The 27,817-nt window shown below is 32.4% G+C and overlaps 4 protein-coding genes and 2 pseudogenes across 9 annotated transcripts; 5 read left to right on the top strand and 1 right to left on the bottom strand.

The window, feature by feature from the left end:
- Positions 1-1,650: 1,650 nt before the first annotated feature.
- LOC142549282 (13S globulin seed storage protein-like) lies at positions 1,651-3,949 on the top strand. Its single transcript, XM_075658143.1, has 3 exons — positions 1,651-1,889; positions 2,761-3,481; positions 3,617-3,949. The coding sequence occupies exons 1-3, from the start codon at positions 1,694-1,696 to the stop codon at positions 3,768-3,770; spliced, it is 1,071 nt and encodes a 356-aa protein (XP_075514258.1). The 5' UTR covers positions 1,651-1,693; the 3' UTR covers positions 3,771-3,949.
- Positions 3,876-6,578, top strand: LOC142512906 (DNA repair protein RAD51 homolog 4-like; annotated as a pseudogene).
- Positions 6,579-8,447: 1,869 nt separating this feature from the next.
- On the top strand, positions 8,448-15,472 carry LOC142549265 (cytochrome P450 93B2-like). Of its 2 annotated transcripts, XR_012821150.1 has the most exons (3): positions 8,448-9,375; positions 14,331-15,028; positions 15,372-15,472. XR_012821150.1 is itself a non-coding variant. In XM_075658118.1 (2 exons), the coding sequence occupies exons 1-2, from the start codon at positions 8,452-8,454 to the stop codon at positions 14,961-14,963; spliced, it is 1,557 nt and encodes a 518-aa protein (XP_075514233.1). In that variant the 5' UTR covers positions 8,448-8,451; the 3' UTR covers positions 14,964-15,317. The 2 variants fall into 2 exon arrangements, 1 of the variants encoding a protein (XP_075514233.1); XM_075658118.1 differs by lacking the exon at positions 15,372-15,472 and having other exon boundaries at positions 14,331-15,317.
- Positions 15,473-16,773: 1,301 nt separating this feature from the next.
- Positions 16,774-19,022, bottom strand: LOC142549272 (uncharacterized). The gene is made up of 3 exons (XM_075658131.1): positions 18,343-19,022; positions 17,816-18,172; positions 16,774-17,076 (listed from the first exon to the last, which is right to left on the bottom strand). Exons 1-2 carry the CDS (start codon positions 18,931-18,933, stop codon positions 18,023-18,025), a joined length of 741 nt encoding a protein of 246 aa, XP_075514246.1. The 5' UTR covers positions 18,934-19,022; the 3' UTR covers positions 16,774-17,076; positions 17,816-18,022.
- Positions 19,023-21,210: 2,188 nt separating this feature from the next.
- Positions 21,211-22,525, top strand: LOC142512890 (exocyst complex component EXO70H1-like; annotated as a pseudogene).
- A 452-nt stretch (positions 22,526-22,977) lies between these two features.
- Positions 22,978-27,789, top strand: LOC142549246 (ankyrin repeat-containing protein At5g02620-like). Of its 5 annotated transcripts, none has more exons than XM_075658111.1 (5): positions 22,978-23,193; positions 23,275-23,331; positions 23,449-23,988; positions 26,065-26,474; positions 26,559-27,789. In XM_075658111.1, exons 3-5 carry the CDS (start codon positions 23,649-23,651, stop codon positions 27,435-27,437), a joined length of 1,629 nt encoding a protein of 542 aa, XP_075514226.1. In that variant the 5' UTR covers positions 22,978-23,193; positions 23,275-23,331; positions 23,449-23,648; the 3' UTR covers positions 27,438-27,789. The 5 variants fall into 5 exon arrangements, with proteins under 5 accessions (XP_075514226.1, XP_075514218.1, XP_075514214.1 ...); XM_075658109.1 differs by lacking the exon at positions 23,275-23,331 and having other exon boundaries at positions 23,009-23,027; positions 23,118-23,193; positions 26,559-27,788; XM_075658105.1 differs by having other exon boundaries at positions 23,011-23,027; positions 23,118-23,193; positions 23,275-23,988.
- The last annotated feature ends 28 nt before the right edge of the window (positions 27,790-27,817 follow it).

The following is a 27,817-nucleotide window of genomic DNA, read 5'->3' as shown; positions in this document are numbered from 1 at the left end:
AATTACATCATCATTGAGTCAACTTGAAATACATCTTAATTAACACGAATACTATATAAACTTGTAAGAGAGAGATTTGGAGTTTATTGTCTTACTTTCCTAAATAATAAAAATACATTTGAAATTTATCAATCCAAACACATCGTTAAAGTATTATGAGTTCATCAGTTTAAGCTATCATGTAAAATATTTTGAAGAATTTTAAACGATACAGTCTAGTAATTAAAATTTGATTTGGGGAAAATTTTAATAGGCTAGGATATAATCTATGTGCGTGCGTAAAATTTTGGGAAAAAAATATCAATTAAAAATTAGTGTGCCAATGAAATCAGAGAATTTTTATTTTCTAAAGGAAAATAACATTGAATTCATGCTAACCATTTGCAACATCTGCAATTACAATAAAAATAAATGATATAGTTGGATGGTGACAAATTTAAAAGATAGATATTTTAACCAAAAAAAACTCATGTGAGATTGTTTCATTGATTACTTTTTTGATACGAATCTCCTGCTTGATCTGATTCGATCCATGAAGTCAAAAAAATATTAAATTGGTTTTACATCTCTAAAAAAGGCCAATCTACAATGCACATGTTATTAATTAATCATACTCTATCAAATATTTACTAGAAATTTTGCCAATCATAATAAATATATGGGACCATTTTAATTATTAATCATGGATTATTTTTAATCTCTTTTAGTTGGTATGATTTTTTTATCCTACCATCTAACTTAACTCAAACTACAAAAATTACTCATCTCACCTATTATATTATTTCATATAATTATTTAAAGTCATATATTAACATAAATTATTTACTAAATAATTTATAAAATCATATTTTTAATTTACATTTATATTATCCTAATTAAATAGATACATTTATAATTATTGAAGTGTAAAAAGAAATATTTAAAAGAATTTTTTATAAAAAATAGAATAAATAGAATAATAACAAAATTAAATATAAACTTTTTAAATAATTATTATTAACTAAAAACGTTTGATCTTATATTTGAGATAATTCAGTATTATTACATTTTATATTATAAAAAAATATTAAGCACTTCAAAAATTATGTATGTATTTATTTTAAATTAAAAAATTATTTTCTAAAAATTAAAGGAACATTATAAAATATTTAATCATAAATTATATTTAAACAAATAAAATTTAAATATATAATATAAAATGTAAAAATAATATTTTCAACTAGAATTATCATTTTTTACTACTCAAAGTATAATGATCAAAGGGGTAAATTAGAAATCATGATTTAATTTTAATATAAATCTTAATTATAATAAATCAATCTAATCATTATTTCAAATCTTATTTAATTAATTTAATAATTAAGGTAAAATTTATATACACAATACGGTCATTTAAAGTAACGCAGCCTTATAATATTCTAATATATTTCTATATAATGTTAATGTCCAACACGCTTCTTAACCAACTTAAACATTACAATAATTAATCTTGATCTACCTCAAACTACGTAATCCTCGAATTAAAAAAAATCTTTCTGTTAAGATTATAATATTATCCGCAAAATCTGAGTTTGACTAGGATTTCGCCACTTCGTTCAATTCCCTCTATAAATATCAACCCACACCCGTGCTCCATTCCACGTTAAAAACAGTACAGATTCATTCGTTCTCTGCTTTAAAATAAGAAGAAGATATGGAGATTGATTTGTCACCAAAGTTGGCGAAGAAGGTGTACGGCGGAGACGGTGGCGCGTACTATGCGTGGTGCCCCAACGAGCTGCCGATGCTGCGTGAGGGAAACATCGGCGCCGCCAAGCTTGCTCTTGAGAAGAATGGCCTCGCTATGCCTCGCTATTCCGACTCTGCCAAGGTTGCGTATGTTCTTCAAGGTATCATTAATAATCATTCGAAAAAAATTATTATAAAAATTGTTTAATGTTTGCTTTTGCATGCATATATTATTGGTATATGAATGAGATCACACTTTTCCAATTTAATTTTACGAATACAAACATTAATTATGAAAAAACAATTCTTCAATTGAAACGATCAATTAGAAAACATTTGATGAAACATAGTTTAATTTTATCATTGCTTTTCTCCAAACATTTTTTTATTATTTATGTTTTGTTTATTTTTTATTTCTTATTGATTTTTTTTAAAAAAAAATTGTTTAATAAAAGGTGTGCATATATGCACGCACATATTCTAATCACTTTACAATTTTTTTTTCTAAACTAAATTTTATTGTATATAATAAATCGATGCATCCATTATCATTTGTGGAATTTCAAGCAATTCAAAATTGTACTATTTTTTTTTTTTTGTTATTTGAAAATACAACGATTTAAAAGTAGTCAAATAATATAAATATTTCCGATTGTATAGCAATATATATTGTGGGCTACTAACTATGTTAACATAAATTTTTTTAAGAAACGTCTCGTCAATTTTGAGAAATTGATTTTCGACACGATCCGACCAACTCATAAAAAATATTATTTTATAACAAAAATATTATTTTTCATGATTAATATTGATCGGGTCTACCTTATACTCTTATTTTAAAATATCTTTCAAATAAAATCATTGTTTTTGGTTGTAGTTGATATATTTATAATTGTCAACTCGTCCAATTTATGTAAGTTATGATATCTTAAAATTCGATTTTTAAAAATTAATTATAATCTTATCCTCTGAAATCTCAATCTATAACTAATATGTTTCCCCTCTGAATTGTGACATACATATATATGTAAGGTAGTGGAGTCGCTGGAATTGTTCTCCCCGAAAAAGAAGAGAAAGTTCTCGCAATCAAGAAAGGCGACGCCTTAGCACTCCCCTTTGGCGTCGTCACGTGGTGGTACAATAAACAAGACCCCGAACTCGTAATCCTCTTCCTCGGAGACACCTCGACCGCCCATAAGTCCGGCTCCTTCACCGACTTCTTCCTCACCGGCCCCAACGGAATTTTCACCGGGTTCTCCACCGAGTTCGTGGGCCGTGCATGGGACTGGGATGAAGCCACCGTCAAAACCCTAGTCGGCACACAATCTGGTACGGGCATCGTAAAGCTCGACCCCGGATTCAAGATGCCCGAACCAAAGAAAGAACACTACAAGGGCATGGCTTTGAACTGCGAGGAAGCTCCATTGGATGTCGATATCAAGAACGGAGGTAAAGTTGTGGTTCTTAACACGAAGAACTTGCCGTTGGTCGGGGAAGTCGGGCTCGGCGCGGACCTTGTTAGGCTGAATGGCAACGCTATGTGTTCCCCAGGGTTTTCCTGTGATTCTGCGTTGCAGGTTACTTACATTGTGAGGGGAAGTGGCAGGGTTCAGGTGGTAGGAGTTGATGGGAAGAGGGTCTTGGAGACAACAATTAAAGCTGGCAATCTTTTCATCGTTCCTAGGTTCTTCGTCGTGTCCAAGATCTCTGATCCTGAGGGCATGGATTGGTTCTCTATCATAACAACTCCCAAGTAAGTGTTTGTTACTTCAATTTAATTAGTTTCAAATTAAAATCTTTTCACTAACTATAACATACATATACCCATCGGGTCTCGAACCCTCTTTTTCAAACTATAAGTCATGGATTTTGGTGTTTGAATTTGCAGCCCAATATTCACTCATCTGGCTGGAAGGACCTCAGTTTGGAAGGCGTTGTCTCCTCAAGTGTTGCAGGCATCTTTCAATGTACCAGCGGATGTGGAGCAAAAGTTTACCTCGAAGAGAAAGGCCGAAGAGATCTTCTTCCCTCCGCCAAATTAAATTAATCGATCATTTAATTCGTTTCATTAATAATTCTATTACCAAGAAGTGGAACAATTTTGTTGTTTTGTTTCCTTTTAACTTCTGGCTTTTATTTTCAAACGAATGCTAGCTATTAAATATTTATCATGGTTTTTTTGGGGATGTATAAGTTTTAAAATAATTATTATTTATTTCTACCATAATTTTTTACATTAGTGTGCACTGTGGCTTATTGATAAGCATCTATTGGCTTTCGCGGTTGATTGAAACCGAACAAAATTTACATCTCTAACCCTCATGTTTAACATTTTATTTTCCTAAAATAAACTTTGTTATGAATATTTTAATCTTATTAATAATTTTTTTAAAATATAATTTAAATTAATTTAAATTTCTTTATATCTATTAAAATAATTTTTATATTATATTTCTAGAGTACAAGTGTTATTGTTTCGGACTACAAAAATATAATATAACTGATCGTACTATTGACGGGACTTGAGAGTGGATGTGAGACTTGTTTTCGATAAATACAACCAATAACTATTTCTATTTTCATATTTATAATCATTTTGAAGGTTAACCAAATTCTTGAACGAGTCATGAGCAACATAGTGTACTACTACTCTGTATTTGACACCTTTACACTACTGGATCTGCTTCATCGGTTATGGCAGGATTAAAAATCTCAGGTTTTCATGACGCAAACATCGTTCTATCTTTGTTTCTAATTTTTCTAATTATTATTTTTTAGACTCCTGATTCCTGAGCATCTGGAATTTGATTTCACATTATGTACCAAAAACTTTCATTCAGATACGTTGCCTGGTCAGGATGCTTATAATCGATTCACTTTCATCACTTATAGCCCCAGTTCTTGGAGTTGGTGGTGCAAATGGTATATGTTCTATAAACACCATTGACACTTCATTATCTAGTATCGATGCCATTAAATTTCTAGTGAATCCCAATTGTGTTTCAAACTTCTTGTATTTTTAGATAAACCTTTCACTGACTAACTTGGACCATTTGTGCAAATAGTTATCCCAATAAACGATTTGTACAAGTATATTTTAGGATAGAAAGAGTATCCTTGTCTCTACCGAATAAGATTGTTCAATATTTTCCATGTCTTTAGATTACCTTTGAAGTCAGCGGAGCATGAATATTCATTTGCAGTACACACTGTGTATGAATTTCATTTACTAATCATACTTGGGATATACAAGCTGACTAGTGTTGAAAGGCTAGAGGAGCAAAGGAATTTTTTATTGCTTCACATTTATAGGTAAAATTGTGCTTAAAATGACTTTGGTGTTGTGGCTGTTATACAGGGAATGCCTTAACGGTTTCTGCTGGATTCTTAGTTAAAGGAGCTAGCACATGAGCATAACCTTTCTGTAGTGGTAACTATGTATTGTAGTTATATTTCTCTTTTGCTTTGCCCTGCTGTGTATTTTTTCTCTTTGCTTGAAGTTTTTCTATTTCAAGCGATACTAGAAATCCCATTTACATGTTGAAGCTGACTATTGTAATTTGAATAGATATAAATTTTTATAAAATTCACGGAAGAAACAACCTGGCCTGGATTGGGTTAAACTGGTGGATTGCCTAAATTTCTACGAGAAATAATCGTATTCGTCTACTTAACGGTAAACTATATACTCCATTGGTCACAGATATATCTGAAAATTTTGGAAATATTAATTGGTCACTCAGTGTGGCAAGCATGCCAAGTCTCAAAAAGACCTGCATGGCCGACTGCAAACCTAAGACAATTTAAAATTTCTGTTGAACAAGGCAACAAGCTGCCTCTAAATGCCCTTCTAATGTACATTTGCTTGTTTATGTGGAGTCTTTGGTCATATTTGTGTTTTTAAGTAAGTTGTAATATATATTCACATTACAAATATGTCCATGATTCAGAAATCAAAATAATTAACAAAAAATGATCTTTTGCCAGAAGAGAACATGTTTTTATTTTAAATATTTTCTATTCTGCTATGAAACTATATCTTTCTGGATAAAATAAGCAAATGATGATAGAAGCAAAAGAAAGGACTCTGCTTTCTAAATATTAAGGTTGTAATTTAGCATTGCTCATCGTACCTGGATCGATGTTTATTTTATTTGTCCAAATCATATATAGATAAAAAAAAGTATTTTGTTATCTAACACTAGTCCACCATTACTTTTAAAAAATTACCTTCTGTGATGTATATTTCAAATATACTTGAAGAGATTTTTTTTTTTAAAAAAAATGATTGACCAAGTCCATTTTCCCAAACACCCCTTAAAAAAAAGAAGCCCATGAGACATTGGCAACATCTTGGTGCACCTTGAAAACCCCTCAAATAAAAATATTGTGAATTTTAAGCGGAATCCATATACAATAGTCGTTCATATTTTCTTGTAAAATATTAGTTTTGTTCAATAGCTTGTAAATTACATTTTGTATGCTATGTTTCTTAATTTCATATTGCATTTCAGTCATAAATATGATTACTCAGTGTGCTTTATTTTGACAAGGCACATGACTTGCCATGCGCCTTGCTCCTGAGTATCTGTATGCTCTCCGAGTTTTCTCCCTATGGTCCAAATAACACGAATGACTGCTGGCAGGTGACCAATCATATGGTGGCTGGGGAGGCTGGTGCTTCTAAACCAGCACTGGGAAAGAGTTGGAAGAACTTCCCACATGTTAGGCTTTTGCTATCCAAATACCATGTCGCTGATGCTTGCTGCATTTCAATACTTAAAACACCCATATTTGGTATGTATCTTTGCTTACAAGGTGTTTCAAGTCTGAATGCCTGAACCGTCCGAATGGACACTTTATCACATTATATCCATCTTATTTTGAGCCCAACATTGTTTACTACTAGTAAAAAAAAGGGTAAAAAATACGGTTCAATTCTTAGTGACACTCTTATGTCAATGCCTTCATCCTCAGGAAACTGGAATGACAGCGGATTTTGCGATCACATAATTTGCGAGATTATATCAGATTGTTTTTTTCGAAATTCAACTCTTTTGCTCTTGAGAAACTGTTTCATGAAAGTGAGGAGATGCAACTGCAGTACGTTAATTTTTGACTAGATTATCGAAAGGATATATAAGTTAGAGAAGTCGAGATCATTTAATGCTCCTTTGCTACCCCCAATTTCGCAAATAATTATTAAACCTTCCTAATAAATAAATTAATGAAGGTAAAAATTTGTGTGAAACTGTCTCACGGGTCGTATTTTGTGAGACGGATCTCTTATTTTGGTCATCTATGAAAAAGTATTACGTTTTATGCTAAAAGTATTAATTTTTATTGTGAATATCGACATAACACAAAAGAAAAAAGATTAGATAGATTAGATTAATATGACATCAGAACACAAGAGAAAAATATTTAGCTTACACTTGGCCGTAAATTTTGCACGATAAATTATAAAAAAAATATTCTTAAATTCAACTACATTTTTTTATCTATTTTTTTTTTTTTTTTAAGAACAAACGTCAAAAATGTCATCATGGATGTAACATCAAGTGTACATCTAGCATGACTCAGAATAAATTCAAACAATTAAACTTCCTAGTAAATAAATGGGAACAATTAAACCGATAGATACATTATATTACAATTGATTTAGATAGATTAGATAAAAATCGCATTAGAACAAGCGAGAATAAATGCAAACAATTAAAAACTTGTCTAATAAATAAATGTAAACAATTAAACCACCCTGAGAAATAACTATACAAAATTGGTTGCAGACCCACCTCACCCAAAATTTATCAATATATCCAATCTGGATTAGACTCGCAAACTAACTAACATGTTTTAATTCTAAAACTATACAACCAAAAAATTCAAATATTAATTCATTAATGAAAGTAACATCTCGACCGTAACATATTAGTAATAAATTAACAACAAAAAAGAAAATGATAATTATAACAAATCAATAAAAATAATTCAATATTAATTTATATATATATATATAATACAAATGCATCGTTGTTAACATGCAAATCGGGTGGGTCCGAGACAGATTTATTAGAAATAAGTATTGATCGAGTCGTCTCACATTAATTATTATATTATTATATAATAAAGTTGGGAGTGGAAATTGATGGATTGTGGAGCCCTCCGTAGCTACCAGTTCGGTGAGTATTGAATAGGGTTTGGTGAGTTATAGAAGATAAATAATATTATTCAGGTGACGCCAAGCTACTTGCCCGTCAGATTAATTACTTATAGTCGAATGCGTCGTACGATCTAATCACTTATAATTAATAATGCTATTAATTTTCTTATTATTTTTTATGAAGTTTAATTCATGTCATTTTTATTATTATTTGTTTATGAATTTATGGAAATAATAAATGATGATAGTAACCCAAAAATAGGAAGGAAAAGAAAAGTTCCCGTGTTGCTGTTATTGTGTTCTTTATATTATATTATATTCATTTTATTTTATCAGATAAAATAAATTTTTTAAAGTTGGATATCAACGACTCAACCTGAAGGGTTTGAACCACCGGATCTGCCCTTATTTGAATTTTTAAAAAATAAAGTAACGGTCACGATTTTACATGAAAGGTCGTAAAAGTTTTTTTACCCGCGTGTATATACCCTCGTGTTGGCGTCACCACCTTCGTTCCACCGACACAGACTGGGTTATTGATATAAAATACGAGGAACGCTATGCAAAACCCGAAACTGGAATCCAATCCAACCATGGTTTCTACCGAAATCGGTTTTTCTGCAATAATCTTTTTCGTATCCACACTGTTAATTCTCACCATTTACAAACAAAAAAGAAGCCATCTCCCCTCCCCGCCGGGCCCATTCGCCCTCCCAATTATTGGCCATTTACATCTCCTCGGATCAAGAATCCACCACACTTTCCATGATCTGTCGCAGCGCTACGGCCCCTTATTCGAGCTCCGCCTAGGCTCCGTACGCTGTGTGGTGGTCTCAACCCCTGAACTCGCTAAAGAATTCCTCAAAACCCACGAGCTTGTCTTCTCTTCACGCAAGCACACCACCGCCATTGACATCGTCACCTACGATTCTTCGTTTGCTTTCTCCCCTTACGGCCCTTACTGGAAGTATATCAAGAAACTGTGCACTTATGAACTGCTCGGCGCGAGAAATCTTGCCAACTTCGAGCCCGTAAGGAAGATTGAAATAATAGATTTCTTGAAAGTTGTGTCAGACAAAGCGAAAAGAGGAGAAATTATTAATGTTACAGAAGAGCTGGTGAAGCTCACGAGCAATATGATTTCTCACATGATGCTTGGCCTACGGTGTTCGGGAACGGAGGGGGAAGCGGAGGCGGCGAGAAATGTGATTCGGGATGTGACGCAGATTTTCGGGGAGTTTGATGTTTCTGATATCATATGGTTTTGCAAAAACTTTGATCTGCAAGGGATAAGGAGGAGATCGGAGGGTATACAGAAGAGGTATGACAGTTTGCTGGAGAAGATCATTACGGACAGAGAGAAAACGCGAGGCAGTGGCGGCGGCGGAGTTGCGAAGGATTTTCTTGACATGCTGCTTGACGTCATGGAGAGTAAGAATTCGGACGTGAAATTCACCAGAGAACACCTTAAAGCTCTGATTCTGGTAAGTTCAATTTTTATAATATTCTTCTTTCCATTTACCATATTTGGGATCAGTTTGATAAGTAAATGATTTGTAATTAAGTTGATTAAAAAATAAAATATATGGATCAATAATATAATATGTTGTGATAAACAACACAGTATTTGATATGATTTTAAAATGATGGATTAATTTTGTAAATTTTATTACAATAACCAAAATGTCCCAAGTGTTAATTAAATATATATTCTTAAAATAATTGAATAGATAATTAAATATTTATAATTATAACTTATATTTATTAAAATTAATTTAGATATATTTATTAAAAATAAATTTGTAAATATTTTAGTAATAATATTTTGAATGTTAATATTAAATAAAATTTAGTAATAATTACAATATTATTGTTTTTTAAAATAATTATAAATATTTTTAAAATAATTGGATAGATAATTAAATATTTATAATAATAATTTACATTTATTAAAATTAATTTAAATATATTTATTAGAAATATATTTGAAAATATTACGGTAATCATTAAACAAAATAAATTAGAATTTAATAAATATTTATTTTCATAAAAAAATTAATTAACAAGATTAAAAATTTATAAAAATTTAATTTAAGATAGATTTGCATTATAATTTATTTTCTTTAAAATGATTGAAAATAATAAAAATATATAAAATTAATTTATAAAAAAATATAATAAAAATTTAAATATTATATTAATTTATCATTATCAATATTCAAGAATTATACATTATCACATATTTGAGAAGGTATATTTAATCACACAAATAACATAAATAGTGAGGGATTTCAATCATAATCAAGTGCCTCTATGCTAAATTAAAAATGAACCAAACATGAGATAAAGAATGATTATTTAATAATCATTTCCTTATCATGACTATCAAACATAGTTTTAATAAATTGTGTTCTAGATAAGAATGGAGGAGCATGACGTCCCCTTTTTAGTCAACCACCAAACCACTATCTTTTGAATCAATCCCAAGCAGAATCTTCTTATATCCTGGATTCCATGCTAACTCCAACCCTTAGCAAGCAGCCCAAAGCTCTGCTTCCTAAATTGAGCACCGACCAATATCATACACGAAGCCACAAATCTAGTCTCCATTTTCGTTCCTCAATAGTCTCCAGTTTTTCAATCCGCAAGCAGAATCTTCTTACAAGTATTTTTTTTTTAAAAAAAAATACTTGTCCAAATGGAGCCATAAAATTGGCATCAAAAAAGAATTTTTTTCACTTTTTAAATTTTAAAATATCATTTTGTAACTTTGTGTTAAAAAAATGAGAATTTAATTTTAAAGCAGATATTGAAAAAAATTATGAAATATAGTCTGAAACTATTAGTGAAATATAAGAATATGGTGATTGTGCAAATTCAAGCAATATTATATTTTATTGCATACCAATCACTTGTAACTCAATTTGGATAAATATTTATAAAATGTTGTTATAAAAATATTTGTTATAAAAAATTTATAAAGATTTTTTTAAAAATAAATATGTGTTTATATAACTGTTTTGTGGAAACATTTTCACAACTAAAAAGGTTAAAACATAAAAAAAAAAAATCTTTGAACTATTTTTTAAATAAATAATTTTATAAAAAATTTACAAAAATCTTATTCAAACACATAATTTAATTTTTTTTCAATTAAAAGTGTTTTTAAAATGCTTATTCAAAACAGTTATTTTATTACATACCGACCACTTGTGACTTTTTATGTCAAGATTGAGAATTTTAAAATTAGATTTAAAATTACATAAAATTTAAAGAATCGTTTTTTTTTAAATATTATTTAGTGTTTATAAAAAGTAAGGACATATTTCAGTAAATTCCTTATAAATGTTATTCTTTTAATGTCTTCATCTAAAATTAAGAGAATATTGAAATTTATAGGAATAACTGTGTTAGGAGGATGAGTAAATAATAAAAACAATAGTAAATAATAAATAAGAAAATAAAAAAGAAAGACAAAATAAGAAAATGACAACGGGGAATAAAGGAAAAAGAGAATGAAAAACACACACACAAGTGGCACGTGTCAAACGTATGAACATTGAAGTGACGTATCACTTCACTGGAGGCAAGTGGAATGGGTGTCAGAAAAGCATACCTGCGATAAAATAACATGCACGATGGGCATACACAAGGCCATCCATAATACGACGTTATCAATTAAATATTTTTCTAATATCTAATATCTCACGATCAAATATCATATTAATCAAATATTTATGGGTCTCATTGTCTCTTTAATTAATATTTTATTTTTATTTAATTGTTCATTTATATTTCACATAATAATTAAATATAATTAAATAAATAATAAAAAATAAAATAACAATTAAAAAAAAAAGCTGCTTGGGCCGAGGTGAAGCTCTTCAAGTGAAGAGCTTGGGTCGAGGTTTTGTGAAGACCTTCGATCCCAAGCTCTTCACATTGTGAAGAGACCCAAGCTGTGAAGAGCTTGGGTCGAGGTGAAGCAGTCCGACCCAAAAAAAAAAAAAAAAAACTCGACCAAAAAAAAGAAGCTCGACCCATCTCGCCCAAAAAAAAAAAACTCAACCCAAAAAACAAGCGCGTCTCAGTCACGCTTGTTTCAAGAAATTAAAAAAAAAATTACAATATCCGGTTACAAATTTGTAACCGGGTATTGTTATGGCACACAAATAAATGGTGTGGTATGGTGGATATTTAAACTGAGAGGATATTTGGATGACATGGCTTGGATAATACCCACCGTTGTGGATGCCCTAATAATGATTTAATTTAAATACATGATGAAAAAAAATCATCAAATGCCAAAACATGAAATGGGGTACAAACATTTATGTGTAGGATTCCTGTAAGACGATCACACGAATTTTTATCTGTAAGACAGATCGATCTACCGATATTCACAATAAAAAGTAATACGCTTAGCATAAAAATAATATATTTTCATGGATGACCTAAATAAGAGATTTGTCTCACAAAATACGACCCGTGAGACCATCTCACACAAGTTTTTGCTAACATTTATTTTCAAATAACAATAATACTAGATGTACGTTCATTTTTGGCTAAAAATTGTGATTTCATATTTAGTCTTGAGGTAATCCTAATTAACGTCAATAATTCGACCATAACTTAACTATTTTAGGATCGGTTTGAGACTTCTTCAATGGTATTTCAACCTTGAGTTATTAACCGACGAAGCTGTTTTTGGCTTAAACAAATTCAGTCGAGTAACTTTAAATTGAAGTACTTAATAACTTGAACTAATACAACAAATAATTTATTTGCTCCAACTGTGGTTATACTCTTCGTTAGAATTCCTAGCATAGTCAGTCAGTCAAGACGACAAGCCTCAACTGACTGTCTACCGAAGATTGAGACGGCAAGCTTCGTGACCTTCTATCGATCAACTAGACGACCATCCTGGTGATCAACATTAGAGCCGGCGCACCACAACCTCTCGATCTAGTCGCCTAGCCGCTAGGTTTTTCCACCCAAACCGATCGGCCCTCACCTAAAGCAACCCAGCTTCGACTCCAGCGCTCAACCCTCTTCCTTCTCGGCGGTATCAGCTCCCTAGCAACCCAAGTCGGCAGCCCCCTTGCAAAAGAATCACAAAAACGTGAGTAGGAAACAATAGAAGGCGTATTTCCTGTCAAAAATTTGCAAAAATGGTACCACATGATAAATCAAAGGAGTTCTCATGCAAATACATATATATCAGCATATAAATAATGTAAATGATGAGAAAAAGAGATACATGACGTGCATTTACGTTTATGTGCTCAAAAACTCGAAGATACGCGCGTAAGGCTTGCACCGGAAAGGCGGGGAATAAGCTTTCGTGAAAACCTAGGGAGAATTCGATGGAGGCTGTCGTGTACAATGACTAGGGTTAGGTTTTAGTTTATTAGTGATTAGGTTAAATAAACATGCACTAATGGATCTAATATAAAAATTAGAGGGCTTAAAAGGGTTTTAGGCTTATTAAGCACTAAAATAAACCCATCAAGCCCAATATCACTCCCGAAAAATATTTCGTTTTCGTACGTTTTTGAAAATATTGACCGAACCCTCAAAAAGTCATTTGAATCGATAAAATTTGTGTACTGATTTAAAGTACGGCTCGACTCCTTTAAATACACCATATATTAAATAATTAAAGTTACTTATTTAATAAAAATATTTTTCCTGATGATCCCTAATCTCCGTTACTCGTTCAAGCGCGAAATGCAACTAAAAATTCTAAGGCATGAAAACTTAAAATTAACCATGAAATACACACATGCAATACTCATGCAATAAATGAATAAAAATCATTAAACCATATTTTAAATAAAACTCTAGATTACATGCAGTCGGTTTACGTAGTTCGAATTCCCTAGACGTTACAAAATATCACTCTCCAAATAAAATCAATCAATCAAATACAACCTATAAATGATAAGATAATTTTCTGGCGGTTAAAAATAGTAGCATTTGTAGTAAATTCTTATAATTTTTTTTGTATCAAAATTTTATATTTCTAGTTTTAAATGATGTTGCAAACTCTTGACTAGCAAGCTTTTGACCCTCGAACTAGCAAGACGCAAAATACCTATTTTAGCTTCCAATTGCATTGAAAGGAAATTGATCCCTATAACTTATTGATAATGTAATCAGTGGCAAATGAAAGCATCCGATAAGGTGTGATCAGACAAGCTTTGTATATATATACTTGGTACTCATGTGTCTCACATTGTGTATGCACTATAGACCAATTTTATACTTTGAAAAATTTAGGAAATTAAGAAGATGTGATATTTGGAAGGGAAAAAAAGTGTTTTACGAAGTCGAAATGAGTTGAAATTTGGAGAAAAACCGATGGATTTTTAAAAAAATGTTATACGTATTGTTTTCTAAATTCTAGAAATTTTGGTCTCGTGTGTAAATTGCCAAGGATTTCTTCACTGCCGGCACGGACACAACCGCCATTGCAGTAGAATGGTCAATTGCAGAACTCCTCCGCAACCCAAAGGTACTCAAAAAGGCTCAGGAAGAGATTGATAACGTCGTAGGTTCGCAAAGGCTTTTGCAAGAATCTGACGCCCCTAAACTTCCCTACATCATGGCAATAATCAAAGAAACATTCCGGCTGCACCCCCCGATTCCAATGATCTCGAGAAAATCTGTTTCTGACTGCGCGATCAATGGGTACATGATCCGTGCCCAAACTCTCTTATTTGTCAACATTTGGTCCATTGGCCGGAATCCAAAGTACTGGGAGAGACCGATGGAGTTCCGTCCAGAGAGATTTCTGGATCCGGGCTGTGGTTCCATCGATGTTAAAGGGCAGAACTTCGAGTTGATGCCATTTGGGACAGGTAGAAGGGGCTGTCCAGGGATGCTGCTAGCAATCCAGGAGTTGGTTTCGATACTGGGGGCTATGGTGCAGTGCTTCGATTTGGAGCTTCCCGATGGTTCGCAGAATGTCGACATGACGGAGAGGGCGGGGTTGACGGCGCCTCGGGCATATGATCTGTTGTGTCGTGTGGTGCCAAGGGTTGATGTGGCGGTGGCTTTGCGCAACTGATCGATGCCTAAGGTTATGTTGTGTTATCATCATATTTGCATAATTTGCCGTGGTTTTGCGCGGTGGTTGTCATTTATTTCGTTAGCATCGTGCACGGCTTGAAATAATCAACAAATCCTAACTTTTTACATTCCGTTTGAATTATGATTGAAGATCCAGCATTTTAATTTCGTCTATGTGAGTTGTTGGCCCAACAGAGATGGAAAAGACCAAAGATTGAAGCACGGAGAGGACGAATGAGAAGGGTTGGGTTCAGCATTACGGTGTTGTTCAGACCGTGTGGAGCGTATGGTTTTTTCTGTATACTCACATGTGAAAATAAATAAGACTATCATCTCATTAACCGGACGAAATATAAAGTTTGGGCCAAAATTCAGACAATCGTCATTCTATAACTAGTGTTGGTAGGTAAAGTGTGACTACCACTAAATAAGATTAGGACTTGTGCGCATGCTTGTGTTCCAACTGTTTGCTGGTTCTAACTCGTGACATTTAAGAATGCTTTATCGATCACATGCTATAATTAAATTAAATTAAATTTAATGATAACTACACGTACCCTGAATTTCAGTCCATTGTACAAAGACGGGTTTTGCGGAGCTCTGCATCCCATTATATCTATCGATTGAATAAAGATTTCAACCAAATATCACAAACGCAGCCCAACAGCAAAAAAAAAAAAAAAAGGCTGTTTCCAAGAAGCAGCGTCTTACATTTTTCACTGCGATTTGACAAATACCGGGAAAATTTTAATCTAAACATTCAGATTCGAGATAAAATAAGCTTGATTCTCCACAGTTTTGACATAATGTTTACCTCTGAAATGGAATTTTCCAAGTTGGTATCGGTGGGATTAGGAATTCTATCATAGGCTGGATCAAACATCAGCGATAACGGGACACAAAATAACAGAAATAAAGCTCACGTCTCACGCGAGGAAAAGCGTAGCTTAGAAAACAAAGAAATTCAGCTGAGATGGTGAGAGACCAGAAGGACACGAGACAAGAAGCTTGAATGCGGTAGGGCAGTGTTCGTCACCCACAAAACGACTCTTCATTACTTCCCAACTGCTCGATTAATTAAGTGATGAATGATAATTGTTGGCCGAACATGTTTGTTGACATTTCATTTTCCAATTAAAATCAATAAACATGAATTTTAATAAATAATATGCAAAATTTATATTACCATATTACGGGAGATTGATTGAAACTAAAAGTAGATTGGTAAAACGATTGGGTTATAAATATGTCATATTTGTGAATAATATTTAAGGTTTCAAGATTATACAACGTTCGAAATCATTTAAAATAAAGCTTTTCCACAGTTGATATGCACTCTGCTCTACTTTACGAGTGATTGATATTATATATTGCTACTGTCTTTTATTTATATTATATAGTATAAAATTGTGCATGGATATAGAAGGACAAGAAGTTATATGGATTCCAAATCTATTTAATTATTAGCAAAAATTTGCGTGAGGCGGTTTAACATATCGTGTTTTGTGAGACATATCTCTTAATTGGGTCATACATGAAAAAATATTACTTTTATGCTAAGAGTATTACTTTTTATTATGAATATCAGTAGGGTTGACCCGTCTCACAGATAAAGATTCGTGAGACCGTCTCACAAGATACCTACTCTTAATTATTTGGATAATTTTTTGTTGGGTGGATTTAAAATTCATTTATTATTATTCCACGTAGATACAATGATAATTATGAATAATTTGAAATACACTCAAAATAAGTGTAATTTCAAATTCTTACTCAAGCGAAATTGATTGATTTTAAAATTGACCATTTGGTGTCACTTATTTACACGATAATATTACTTATGAACGCAATACAAACTCGAAAACAGAGATACACAAGCAGTTGTACGTCATCTATATAAATTTCTTAAAAATACTGTTAATAAATCTGGAGACGCACCACTTTAAGGAACAAAAAGAAAAAGGGAAAGAATTTATAATCAGTGTAGGCGTATGTGTCCCGTTTCCAATCCTTAATCGTGTTGGAGTGTTGCCCACCCGCATGCACCACTTAATTTCACGTCTTACGTACATCATTCATTATTATGTCTCCCTCTCCATTTCCCTTTGTCTCTGCTTCCAAATAAAAAAAATATTCACAGATATTCTAAAATTTAAATTTATTTTTTTTTTGTAAGATACTTTTTAGTTGAAAATAAAGACTTCCCGAAACTTATTTCCATTACAAATTTATTTTAAAAAAAGAGGTAATTGCTCTTCTGGAAAAGAAATAGACAAGATGATATGTTCAGACAACACACATGCATGAATCTGCAAAGAGTTAACTTTCAAATTAAAAGTTAGCCTTGTTCCCGATAAATTATCATATGTTTGTGCAACTTAAAAGATATAGTTCTACTGCACAAAACCAAATATCCTTAGAAAGCCAAGGAGTTAATGTTTTACAACCCTGACATTTACCAAAAAAAAAAGTCGTGCATCAACTGGTTTTTTTATATTATATTTCATATGAGGTATATGTGAAATTAAAATACAGAGAAATTACATTTTTGGTTTTATAAATTGTATATCATTATTTTTGTTCGATCGATTCATGATTTTAGTCGGTATGTCCAGTGAAAAAAAATTCAAATTCAAAACAAGAAGCTACTAAAATCATGAATTGACGTGTAAAGTTACAATACCGAAAATATAAGTATCATTTAAATTACCAATAAAACAAATGTCGCATTGTCTCACATAGTCACCACATCGTTCTTTCTTTCTTTCTTTTTTTGCTTGTGTGTATTTCGACAAATATTTATGAATTAAAACTTGATTGTTTTAGTAAGATAAAAATAAACCAAATCACCTTATCGAAAGAGCGAGGCTACTAGCTACTAGCGAGAGCGAGTCTTGGAGACTGCGCAGATGGAGATGGCCATAATTGGGCATTTTTCACCTTGGAAATACTTGTGAGCACACCTAGAGGTGTTACGTCCCCGATTACAGTCACTTTTTTTGTTGGTAAATCGATGATAAATGATGTGACTCCTGAAATAAATATAAAACTAAATTATTAAAAATGAAGCATTCGGACATATTTATAATAATAATGATGATGATTGATGTTTTGAATTGTACGTATCTTGCCTTCCATCTTGGCGATATGTTTTCGCAGTTTTCCTTCACATCCCTTGCAATGAATTGATACCATCAACTCAACAACCTGCGACAAATCAAATCTATCATTTTAATAAACTCACGAAGCCAATGAAAAATTTCTATTGAGTTTTAAATATGTAACATTGATTTCTACATAAAATATAGTTGGCTCCATGCTACTGCGGAAGTACTATAAACAAATTAAGAATTCAAAGTACGAAGGAAGAATTAAACCTGATGATTTGATGGGACTGGTGGAGATTCGAGAACATTCAGTCGACTGTTCAACTTCGAATCCAAATTCACCTGAGGAGATGCAGCATTTGAACTTGTTGATGAAGGTCTAAAGACTGGAGATTCAGTGGAGTGACTGGAGAAAGATTTGAAACCTGAATAACCATCCGAATTCAACCTCTCGTATTTAATATTACAAAGATTGTCATCTCTCCGGAGCTGCCTGGAAACCACCGCACGTCCGGATTCCGGTAGAAAATCCAAGAAGGGTTTCTCACTCAACAGATATCTGGAAGAGCTCGAAAGATCAGAGGCGTCCGCCGAGCTTTTTCTGCGTAAGATTTTGTCAGTTTTCTTGGCAGAAGAAGAGGAGGAGGAGGTGCTCTTTCTGGTGTAAAATGGCATAATGGGATCGAGTGGTAAACGGGACGAGCATGGAGCTTCATATTTTGGAGGCTTGTGTGAGTTATTGAATTGATTGAGTTGGTGATCTTTTCTTCGCAAATCTTGAGGATGGATTGCTCTCGAATCTGTGTTTGAACATATGGCTGTGGAAGCTGGAGAGGCACAGAAAATGTGTAGCGATTTCATTTCTATTTTTACAGAGGATTTTTTGCCAATTTGGAGGACATTCAAGGGGTATTGGAGAAGGATCTTTGAAAGGAGCCGATTCTCTATCTTAAAATGAGTAAGCAGTTAGTCGGAGACTCTCTTTTTATTTTAATATATTATTAAATCATGAGTTTTATTTTTATTCGAAAATTAATATTTAACGAGAATTTAAATAATTTTTACCATATGCATTACTAAATTATATTATTGGGTGATCATATTAAGTTATTTCCTTTTTTATGATCGGTTGGATATTTTAGGTACAAAATTGTCGTAAAAACATATAATGACGTCTAAGTTGGTAATCGATAAATTTGACTATACTAATTTCAAGACACTGTTTGAAATTAGTTATTGATAATTTATTTTATTCAATTTTATATTTATTTGTTTATATTATTTATTTTATATCAATCAAATCATTGAATTTAAATTGCAGCATTATCTTTAATAAATAATATTATTGATGTTTTATTAATTATTAAAAAACAAAGTGATAATTTATCATATTATCCTAAATTTAATCAATATAAATAAAACCAAACACTATATTAATTTCGTTTTTTATTCTTTTCTTAATATAATAGATTATTGGCAAAAACTTGTGTGAAACGGTCTCACGATTCGTATTTTGTGAGACGGATCTCTAATTTGTGTCATTCATGAAAAAATATTATTTTTTATGTTAAGAGTATTACTTTTTATTGTTAATATCGATGGGGTTGACCCGTCTCACAAATAAAGATTCGTGATACCGTCTCACAAGATACCTACTCTTAGCGTCAAAAACTTGTGTGAAACGGTCTCACGGGTCGTATTTTATGAGACGGATCTCTTATTTAGGTCATTCATGAAAAAAATTTAGTTTTTATGTTAATAGTATTACTTTTTATTGTGAATATCGATAGGGTTGACTCGTTTCACAGAAAAAGATTCGTAAGACTGTCTCACAAGAAACCTATTCACTATTAGCGTATCATTGCTTTATATATATATATATATATATATATGTATGTTTGTATCTTTGTTTAGGGAAAATCGGAAATATATTATTTCGAGGGAAATGTATATTTAATTTTTTTTATGATTTTGATTATTTATATTGTAAAAAAATCAATTTTACTTTATATTATTGATAATTTTAGTTATTTTCATGCACAAGTGTCGGTGGATCGTCATTTTAACTTTACGATCAGCGTCACGTTAGAAAAAACTACTAAAATTACTATGATTTAAGAATTTAAAAAAGATGATATAAGATCATTTAATATTCTTCAAGAAATATGCCAACATCAATAATTGTGGTGATTAAATCCAATGGGGTAGTTAATTGATTACAATGTGGACCCAATATTTTTGGGAATGTAGTGGAAGGAGATGAAGTAAAGGTAAACATTGTCTACATATCCCGAAGACTAATGTGCCACTTTAGGACCCAATATGACTCATTTTTTTTATATGTAGAGAATGTAATTAAATGGTATTTAATAATCACAATATCGTTTAATGTATAATTTTGTTATTCGATATGTGGGAGGAAAAACTTATAAGAAAAAAATATTGATTTCATCAAAAAAATGAATTTTAAAATCGATTATATACATAAAAAATCACAAAAACCTATCAAATGAGATAAATGTGTTGGAATTTATATAATATAAGAGTGAAATATGTTTGATTTTTTTTTTAAAAAAAAAACGAATGATTTATTAACCTATTAATATTTGTTAAGAGATTTTATATCTTTTAAACTTTTCTTAAAAAGTTTCTACGATTGAAAATTTAGAACGAGGAATTTAAATAACACCGACAATTTGACCAACAATCAAGCTCTATTAATTTTGGCAATAACTAAATTTAACATATGAATCAAAATTTACTTTTAAATTTTGAATCTAAAATTGAACATTAAACGAACCATAGAATTATCTTAAAGGATACCATGTCCTTCCCCTCCTTATAAACCGGATGTCTAGGCGCATCTTCGTCTGATTCTTCCACACTTATCAAATCTTCATCATCCTCCTCCCCTAGATCACTAAACCAATCAGCCTCCAAATCAGGTTCATCTGTGTCTATCTTATCCCCTGCCTTACTAGAACCTTTATCATTTGGTTTGAGTGATTAGATAGATTTATTTTTTTTAACCTACCTAATCATATGTTTGGTATGTTTTTTATTTAACCAAGTCAATCTCACCTATGAATGATTAGGTTATATTAGGTGTGATAAATTAATCACTCCTCGTCTCTTAAAATTATTTATCTACCGTCGACCACCTCTGCCGGCGACCGCCGCCACAAAACTGGAAGTGCAACTCCGACCAGCTCCAGCACTTCGGGATTTACCGAAGATGATAGAGTTCCTGGGAATTTCATCTCAGATTCGGGGGTTGCTTTGGCGGACTTGAAGAACATTGCGGATACAATGATTGGTTCTGGTTATGGAAAAGAATGCGTCCGAATATACAAAATTATCAGAAAATCGATCATTGACGAGACGTTGTTTCACGGCGAAAGAATCCTCAGTGATTACGTTTTCTCCTCCTCCGAAAGTATCGGGGAGCCGTGCTTCACCGAGATCTCTAAAGATGCAGCTGTAAATTTATTTAATTTTCCTGAATTTGTCGTGAAAAGCAAGAAAAATCTGTCACCGGAGAAAATATTCCGAGCTCTGGATCTCTACGAGGCTGTCTCCAAGCTATGGCCGGAGACCGAATCGATTTTCTCCTACGGCTCTCTTTCGCCGGTACGGTCTCAGGTGGTATCCGCCCAGGTAAGTGGTGGACTGGCCTGTGGACGTCCCGACTCATTTGCCGGAATCTTATTTCTCCAGCCGCACCTTTGCCGAGGACCCATCATCGGCGGCGATCACCCAACGCCTCGCGTGGATGATACTCGTCCTCCTCTGCAAGCTCGATTCCAAGGCAGTGTTGTACGATGACGTCACGCTATCGTATTTATTCCTCGCGAACAACTTAAACTACGTCGTTTTGAAAGTCCGGAACTCCAACATGTGGGTCATGATGGGACCCGAATGGATATCGAACAACCTGTCGAAAGTGAAACAGTACTTATCCAACTACGAGAAAATGGGTTGGAGTAAAACAACGACGGCTTTGCCCGAAGATCCTACGGCCGAGATTGATCCAGAAGAAGCCATCGAATGCTTCAGAAGATTCAATCTAAGCTTCGAAGAGGAATGTATCAAGTATAGATCGTGGGTCATACCCGACCCGGAACTCAGAGAAGACGTCCGGATCTCACTAGCAAGAAAGATCATCCCCGCTTATCGACTGATGTACAACAAACATGGAGTAGCCATTAGGATGGAGTCAATTGTCAAATTTGCCCCGGAAGATTTGGATAATTGCCTGTCGGCTCTGTTTTCAGATAGTACCAATACGTTGTCGGCGGCCGAAGCGTCCCACCGGTCGTCTCCCCGCCGTTGACAGCCAATGCGGGCATTATTGGATTTGAGGATGCTCCATCATAAGACTGATTTCCTAGCTTTCCAATTAACTTATTAATTTTTGTGGACTAAAAAATAAAGTAGAATGATGAATATATTATTAATTCACGTGTTGGAAATTTGTCTGTTTATTCCTTCCTAATATTTTTTTTATCAATCATCAATAAGAGAGCATGCAAATCGTTCAAAAGTAAAAAACATTTATGTATCAAGAATAATAGTGAACGTGGGAAAGAGAAAAAATTTATTATATATAACAATAAAGTTTAAATATATTATATTTGAATCTTATAATACATAAATATCTATCATCAAAGATTTTAAAATCATTAATTCTTGAATCTATTAAAATTCAGAATGTCTTTTGTATATCACGAAATTCATTTATAAATGAATCTATACTGAAACTTTTTAGTAATATGCTTCTTAATACATTGACAAACAATAATTTAAAAAGTCATCTTTAATCTTGTTACAAACCGCAAATTCAAACGTGACTCAGAATATATTTGTACTTAAAAATAAGCCGTGAATATGTTTTGTTGCATGCATGTGGCTTTGATGGCTCCATTCTCTGAACCACTACTATTTGTTTTCCTGCTGTATGTCAATCAAATGCTTAAATTTCTATTCTCCTCTCTCTTTTGAAATGCCAACTGAAAATTAGTATTTTTTTTCTTGATCATAATCAGCTCTTGATTGACATACAAGGACTTTTGATTTTTGAAAGAGGGAGGAGAAAAAGGTTCCTCTTTCTTGGCGGACAACGTAAGGCTTTTTTTTAAAAAAAAAAAAATTTATTTCCCATCCGATAATTGTGTTCCGTTGACAAAAGAAAATGGTATGCAGTTGATGCATTGAAGAGAAATTTGGATGCAGCAAAGGGAAAGGGACACGTTCTTGATGGTTCCTGTTGAGATTATTTGTTAAGAATATCTCAAGGGGACAAAAAAATGTGTCGTGTTGATTTAAGAATCGTGATGTTTTGGACCAATTATTGAATCATTTTATTGTTCTGGGCAGGTCCTATAACTGATATTCATCGACAAGAATGGATAATTTTCAACGTTTGTTTCGAGTTCCCTACGTTGATGAAAGAAATAAGAGATAAAATGCATTTGTTGATTTGGGTGTTTGAGGGGAGGAAGAAAAGGCTTTTAGTTCTTGATTAGCGTCAGTTTCTTGTGTGAGAGGATAATTCTCAGACTATAGTACTCTATAAAATGGAGGCATCATTAGCAGCACAACCACCTACGACTCCCCGTAAGAAAATGGTGAAACAATTGACGGGAAAACGAGACGACACGGCGTTGCATTCTGCTGCTAGATCAGGGAATATTGTTGCCATTCAAGAAATAATCGATGACTCTGGAGAAGATGAATTGGCAGACTTGTTGTCCAAAGAAAATTCGGCTGGGGAAACGGCTTTATATATAGCTGCGGAATATGGCTATTTCGAGGTGGTTAGGGAGATGATCAGGCATTATGATTTGATGACTGCTGGGATTAAAGCAAATAATGGTTTTGATGCACTTCATATTGCGTCCAAACAGGGGGATTTGGGTATGTTTCTTGACACAAACTCTGTTTTCCTGGCTGTTTCTTTTACTATTCTTTGTTATGTTTTTTAAAGCATAACTATATAGCTAATCAGTACAGAACGACGTTGGCGCTCCGTTCAAAGTTGAACTTGAATAGTTATGTTTAAACTTGATCCATGGAATAAAGATCAAGCTATGATTTGATCTTGAGACCTTTCTTAAGTTCAAGTATATTTATAAATAATCATAAATATGTGGAGGCTTGCATGCAGTTCCCAAGCTAATAAATAAACAATCTAATTTTGGTCTGAGTTCGACTCGAAATGTTGATGTTAATGATCTATAGACCTATAAAAATGTGGATAAAGGACATTGTTTTCTAATTGTGCAATGACAAAATTAATCTTCTATACACACTTCAAGAATAGAATGTAACTCCTATATTAATTTTATCAAATAACTCATCTTTATACTACATTTAAATATTTTATCATTTTAATTTTCTCTCTGCATTTTTTTCCAATGATTTTATTGTAATTTTGTAATTATATCTATAGACCTATAAAAGTGTGGATAAAGGGCATTGTTTTCTAATTGTGCAATGACAAAATTAACTTTCTATACACACTTCAAGAATATAATGTAACTCCTCTATTAATTTTATCAAATAACTCATCTTTATACTACATTTAAATGTTTTATCCTTTTAATTTTCTCTCTATATTTTTTTCCAATGATTTTATTGTAATTTTGTAATTATATTTTTAGTGTAATTTCTAATTAACTAATAAATTATAGTATCACAAAAAGATATATGAAAAATTTATAAAATAACTAACATATTTTATGGGTTTTTTAATAAAGAATTGAAAGTAAAGAGTTTAATTTGATTTTAAAAGATAGTACGATTTCAAAAAAATATGAAAAAAATCATGTTATAGGCATAATTATTTTATTAAATTGTATAACTAAAAAATTACATGTATTGCTTGTAAAATCAATCATCAATCAAAATTTTGAATATGTAATTCATGAAAAAAGATTTAATGAGAAATAAAAATACTCTAAGTTATTTTCTACTGTAAAAACAATATGTTGTATAATCTTTATAATAAATATAATTATAATGATCATTGATTAACATTTGTCAAAGTATCAGAATTTTTACATATGATATTTAATATCTTTATTTAATTATTTTGAAATCAAACTGATTAATTCAATAGATAAAAAAATAACATTTTTTATGAAATTTTATTTCTTTTGTTATATTTCAAATTTTAATGGTGAAAATCATACCATTAGTACTGTAAAATCTATATTTAATAATTATTATATGAGTTTATTTGAAATTTACCATATAATCTTAATTGAATGTGCATTTCTTTATATATGTTGATTTATTTATTATTTAAAAAATTATTTAACAAAAAATTAATAGTCATCAATGTTAGTTTACGAAAGATCGATATATAGAATTTATTATCCATGATATAAAATTGTAAAAATAAAAAGTAAAAAAATTCTTTAGGAGGTTAAATTAAATATTATGAGTTATATTTTACTATCAATATTACTATTTCATTTGTTTTAATATTGTTTTTATGAGTTAGTCACAGTGATTTTAAATTGATAATTATTTGTCTTTAATATGCTTCGCTTTTGTAGATTATGAATTATACATTGATAAAATCCATAATTTGGTTGATTTTTATGTTATTATGTTTTTTTTATACATGGTGTTTGAATATATAATTTTTTTGAAAATTTTGTTTTAGTTCATTTTGCTCTATATATTATGTTCATTACAATTTTTATTAACATAAAATCTAACGGCTTGAATTTTAATTTGGGAAACAATTTTGAAAGTAAGTTATATAAGTTCTTGTAAATCGTCTAACATGATAAGAAATTAAGCTCAGATAAATAACAAAATGGTTCAAATTGTTTTTTTGGAAATCAATTTTTTTTAACTCTAATAATATAATATATTACGTACCACGCAAGTGTGTATCGTGCTAGTTCCACAAAATGGCTAAACAGTTTGCACCTTTACACTACGTCCATGAATTTAAGGAGATTTATTTTTCTTCTGCAGAAGTTGTGAAGGTTCTAATGGAAGCGCATCCAGAGCTTACGATGACCGTAGATGCATCAAACACCACAGCTCTGCACACAGCTGCGACTCAAGGACATATAGAGGTCGTGAACTATCTTTTGGAGGCAGAGAGCAGCCTGGCTACCATTGCAAAGAGTAATGGAAAAACAGCCCTCCATTCCGCAGCAAGAAATGGACATTTAAAAGTTGTGAAAGCCCTTCTGAATAACGAGCCACAGATTGTGTTTAGAACGGATAAAAAAGGGCAAACAGCTCTTCACATGGCTGTCAAAGGCCAAAACCTTGAGGTGGTTGAAGAATTAATCAGAGTGGATCCTTTGACGATTAACATGGTGGATACTAAGGGCAACACTGCGCTACACATTGCAACCCGAAAAGGCAGGTCTCAGGTGAAGTTATTTGCATTCTTGAAATTCATAGATGAATTCAGATTCTTAGAGGACTTTTAAGTCACATGAAGTCCGTTTTTGCAGATTGTAAAGATGCTGTTAGCCCAAAATGTATTGGATACAACAGTAGTAAACCGGTCTAATGAAACCGCCTTCGACACTGCTGAAAAAATGGCGCATTCTGATATTACAGCCATTTTGCAAGAACATGGAGTTCCAAGTGTCAGAGAGATCAAAACCCATTTAAACAATCCGGCTCGGGAACTAAAACAAACGGTGAGCGACATAAAACACGAGGTTCACAACCAATTAGAACATACACGCCAAACAAGAGAGCGTGTCCAAGGTATTGCCAAACGTATCAACAAAATGCATGCCGAGGGACTCAACAATGCAATCAATTCCTCGACAGTCGTGGCTGTTCTAATAGCCACTGTGGCATTTGCAGCTATTTTCACGGTTCCTGGACAGTATGTGGACGACCCTAAGAATATACCACCTGGAATGTCTTTGGGAGAAGCAAGAATCGCGCCAAAAATCCCTTTTCTAATATTCTTTGTCTTTGACTCAATAGCTTTGTTCATTTCCTTGGCAGTCGTGGTGGTGCAAACCTCGGTTGTTGTTATAGAAAGGAAGGCAAAGAAACAGTTGATGGCTATAATAAACAAGCTGATGTGGCTGGCTTGTGTGCTCGTCTCGGTGGCCTATTTAGCCCTGGCTTTTGTTGTTGTAGGCAAGCAAGAGATGTGGCTCGCGATTTGTGTGACAATCATAGGAACTACAATATTATCGGCAACAATTGGTACAATGTGTTATTGGGTTATTAAGCATCGAATCGAGTCCAAGAACAGTAGGAACATCAGTAAGAATTCTTTGGCGAGTAGATCAAGATCATGGTCAGTCTCAGTGATATCAGATGGAGAGGTTTTGAATGCCGACTTCAAGAAAATGTACGCAATCTGAAAGATGAAACAACCAGAGTTGAATCCTGCCGGGCTGATCATCCCCTCGAATAACTTTTAAAAAATTTACGTTGGCCTTTTCTGAAAAAAACTGAAGTTTTAGTTGTTCGATCTCTCTCGAGTTCCTGGATCCAATCCATCTTGGAAAAAATGGCCCTCAATCGAATCCATTGTACATGTTCAATAGCCCCACGATTTTATCTTGTAATTTATAATTCAAAGGATTGCCTTGAGTTGGCCACATTGAGCAAGCCGACCAAGCGACGTCCCACACAAAAATTGACATTATTATGGCAGAGAATAAACACATATAACCTTGAGATTGAGGGAAAAAAGACATTTAAGTTAGATATTCTAAAAGTTTAATAATTCCCTTTATTT

This window comes from Primulina tabacum, chromosome 1 (genome assembly GCF_025594145.1).
Source record: "Primulina tabacum isolate GXHZ01 chromosome 1, ASM2559414v2, whole genome shotgun sequence".
Taxonomy (NCBI): domain Eukaryota; kingdom Viridiplantae; phylum Streptophyta; class Magnoliopsida; order Lamiales; family Gesneriaceae; genus Primulina; species Primulina tabacum.
The sequence above is the reverse complement of the archived record's forward strand: the minus strand, read 5'-3'. Positions and strand labels throughout refer to the sequence as shown.

Coding starts and splice junctions, on each gene's coding strand:
- LOC142549282 (XM_075658143.1), top strand. CDS start 1,694: ATGGAGATTGATTTGTCACCAAAGTTGGCGAAGAAGGTGTACGGCGGA. Junction 1,890..2,760: donor GGTTGCGTATGTTCTTCAAG/GTATCATTAATA, acceptor TATATATGTAAG/GTAGTGGAGTCGCTGGAATT. Junction 3,482..3,616: donor TCTATCATAACAACTCCCAA/GTAAGTGTTTGT, acceptor TTGAATTTGCAG/CCCAATATTCACTCATCTGG.
- LOC142549265 (XM_075658118.1), top strand. CDS start 8,452: ATGCAAAACCCGAAACTGGAATCCAATCCAACCATGGTTTCTACCGAA. Junction 9,376..14,330: donor ACCTTAAAGCTCTGATTCTG/GTAAGTTCAATT, acceptor TAAATTGCCAAG/GATTTCTTCACTGCCGGCAC.
- LOC142549272 (XM_075658131.1), bottom strand. CDS start 18,933: ATGAAATCGCTACACATTTTCTGTGCCTCTCCAGCTTCCACAGCCATA. Junction 18,173..18,342: donor CAGTCCCATCAAATCATCAG/GTTTAATTCTTC, acceptor GATTTGTCGCAG/GTTGTTGAGTTGATGGTATC.
- LOC142549246 (XM_075658111.1), top strand. CDS start 23,649: ATGGAGGCATCATTAGCAGCACAACCACCTACGACTCCCCGTAAGAAA. Junction 23,989..26,064: donor GTCCAAACAGGGGGATTTGG/GTATGTTTCTTG, acceptor TTTCTTCTGCAG/AAGTTGTGAAGGTTCTAATG. Junction 26,475..26,558: donor CCCGAAAAGGCAGGTCTCAG/GTGAAGTTATTT, acceptor CCGTTTTTGCAG/ATTGTAAAGATGCTGTTAGC.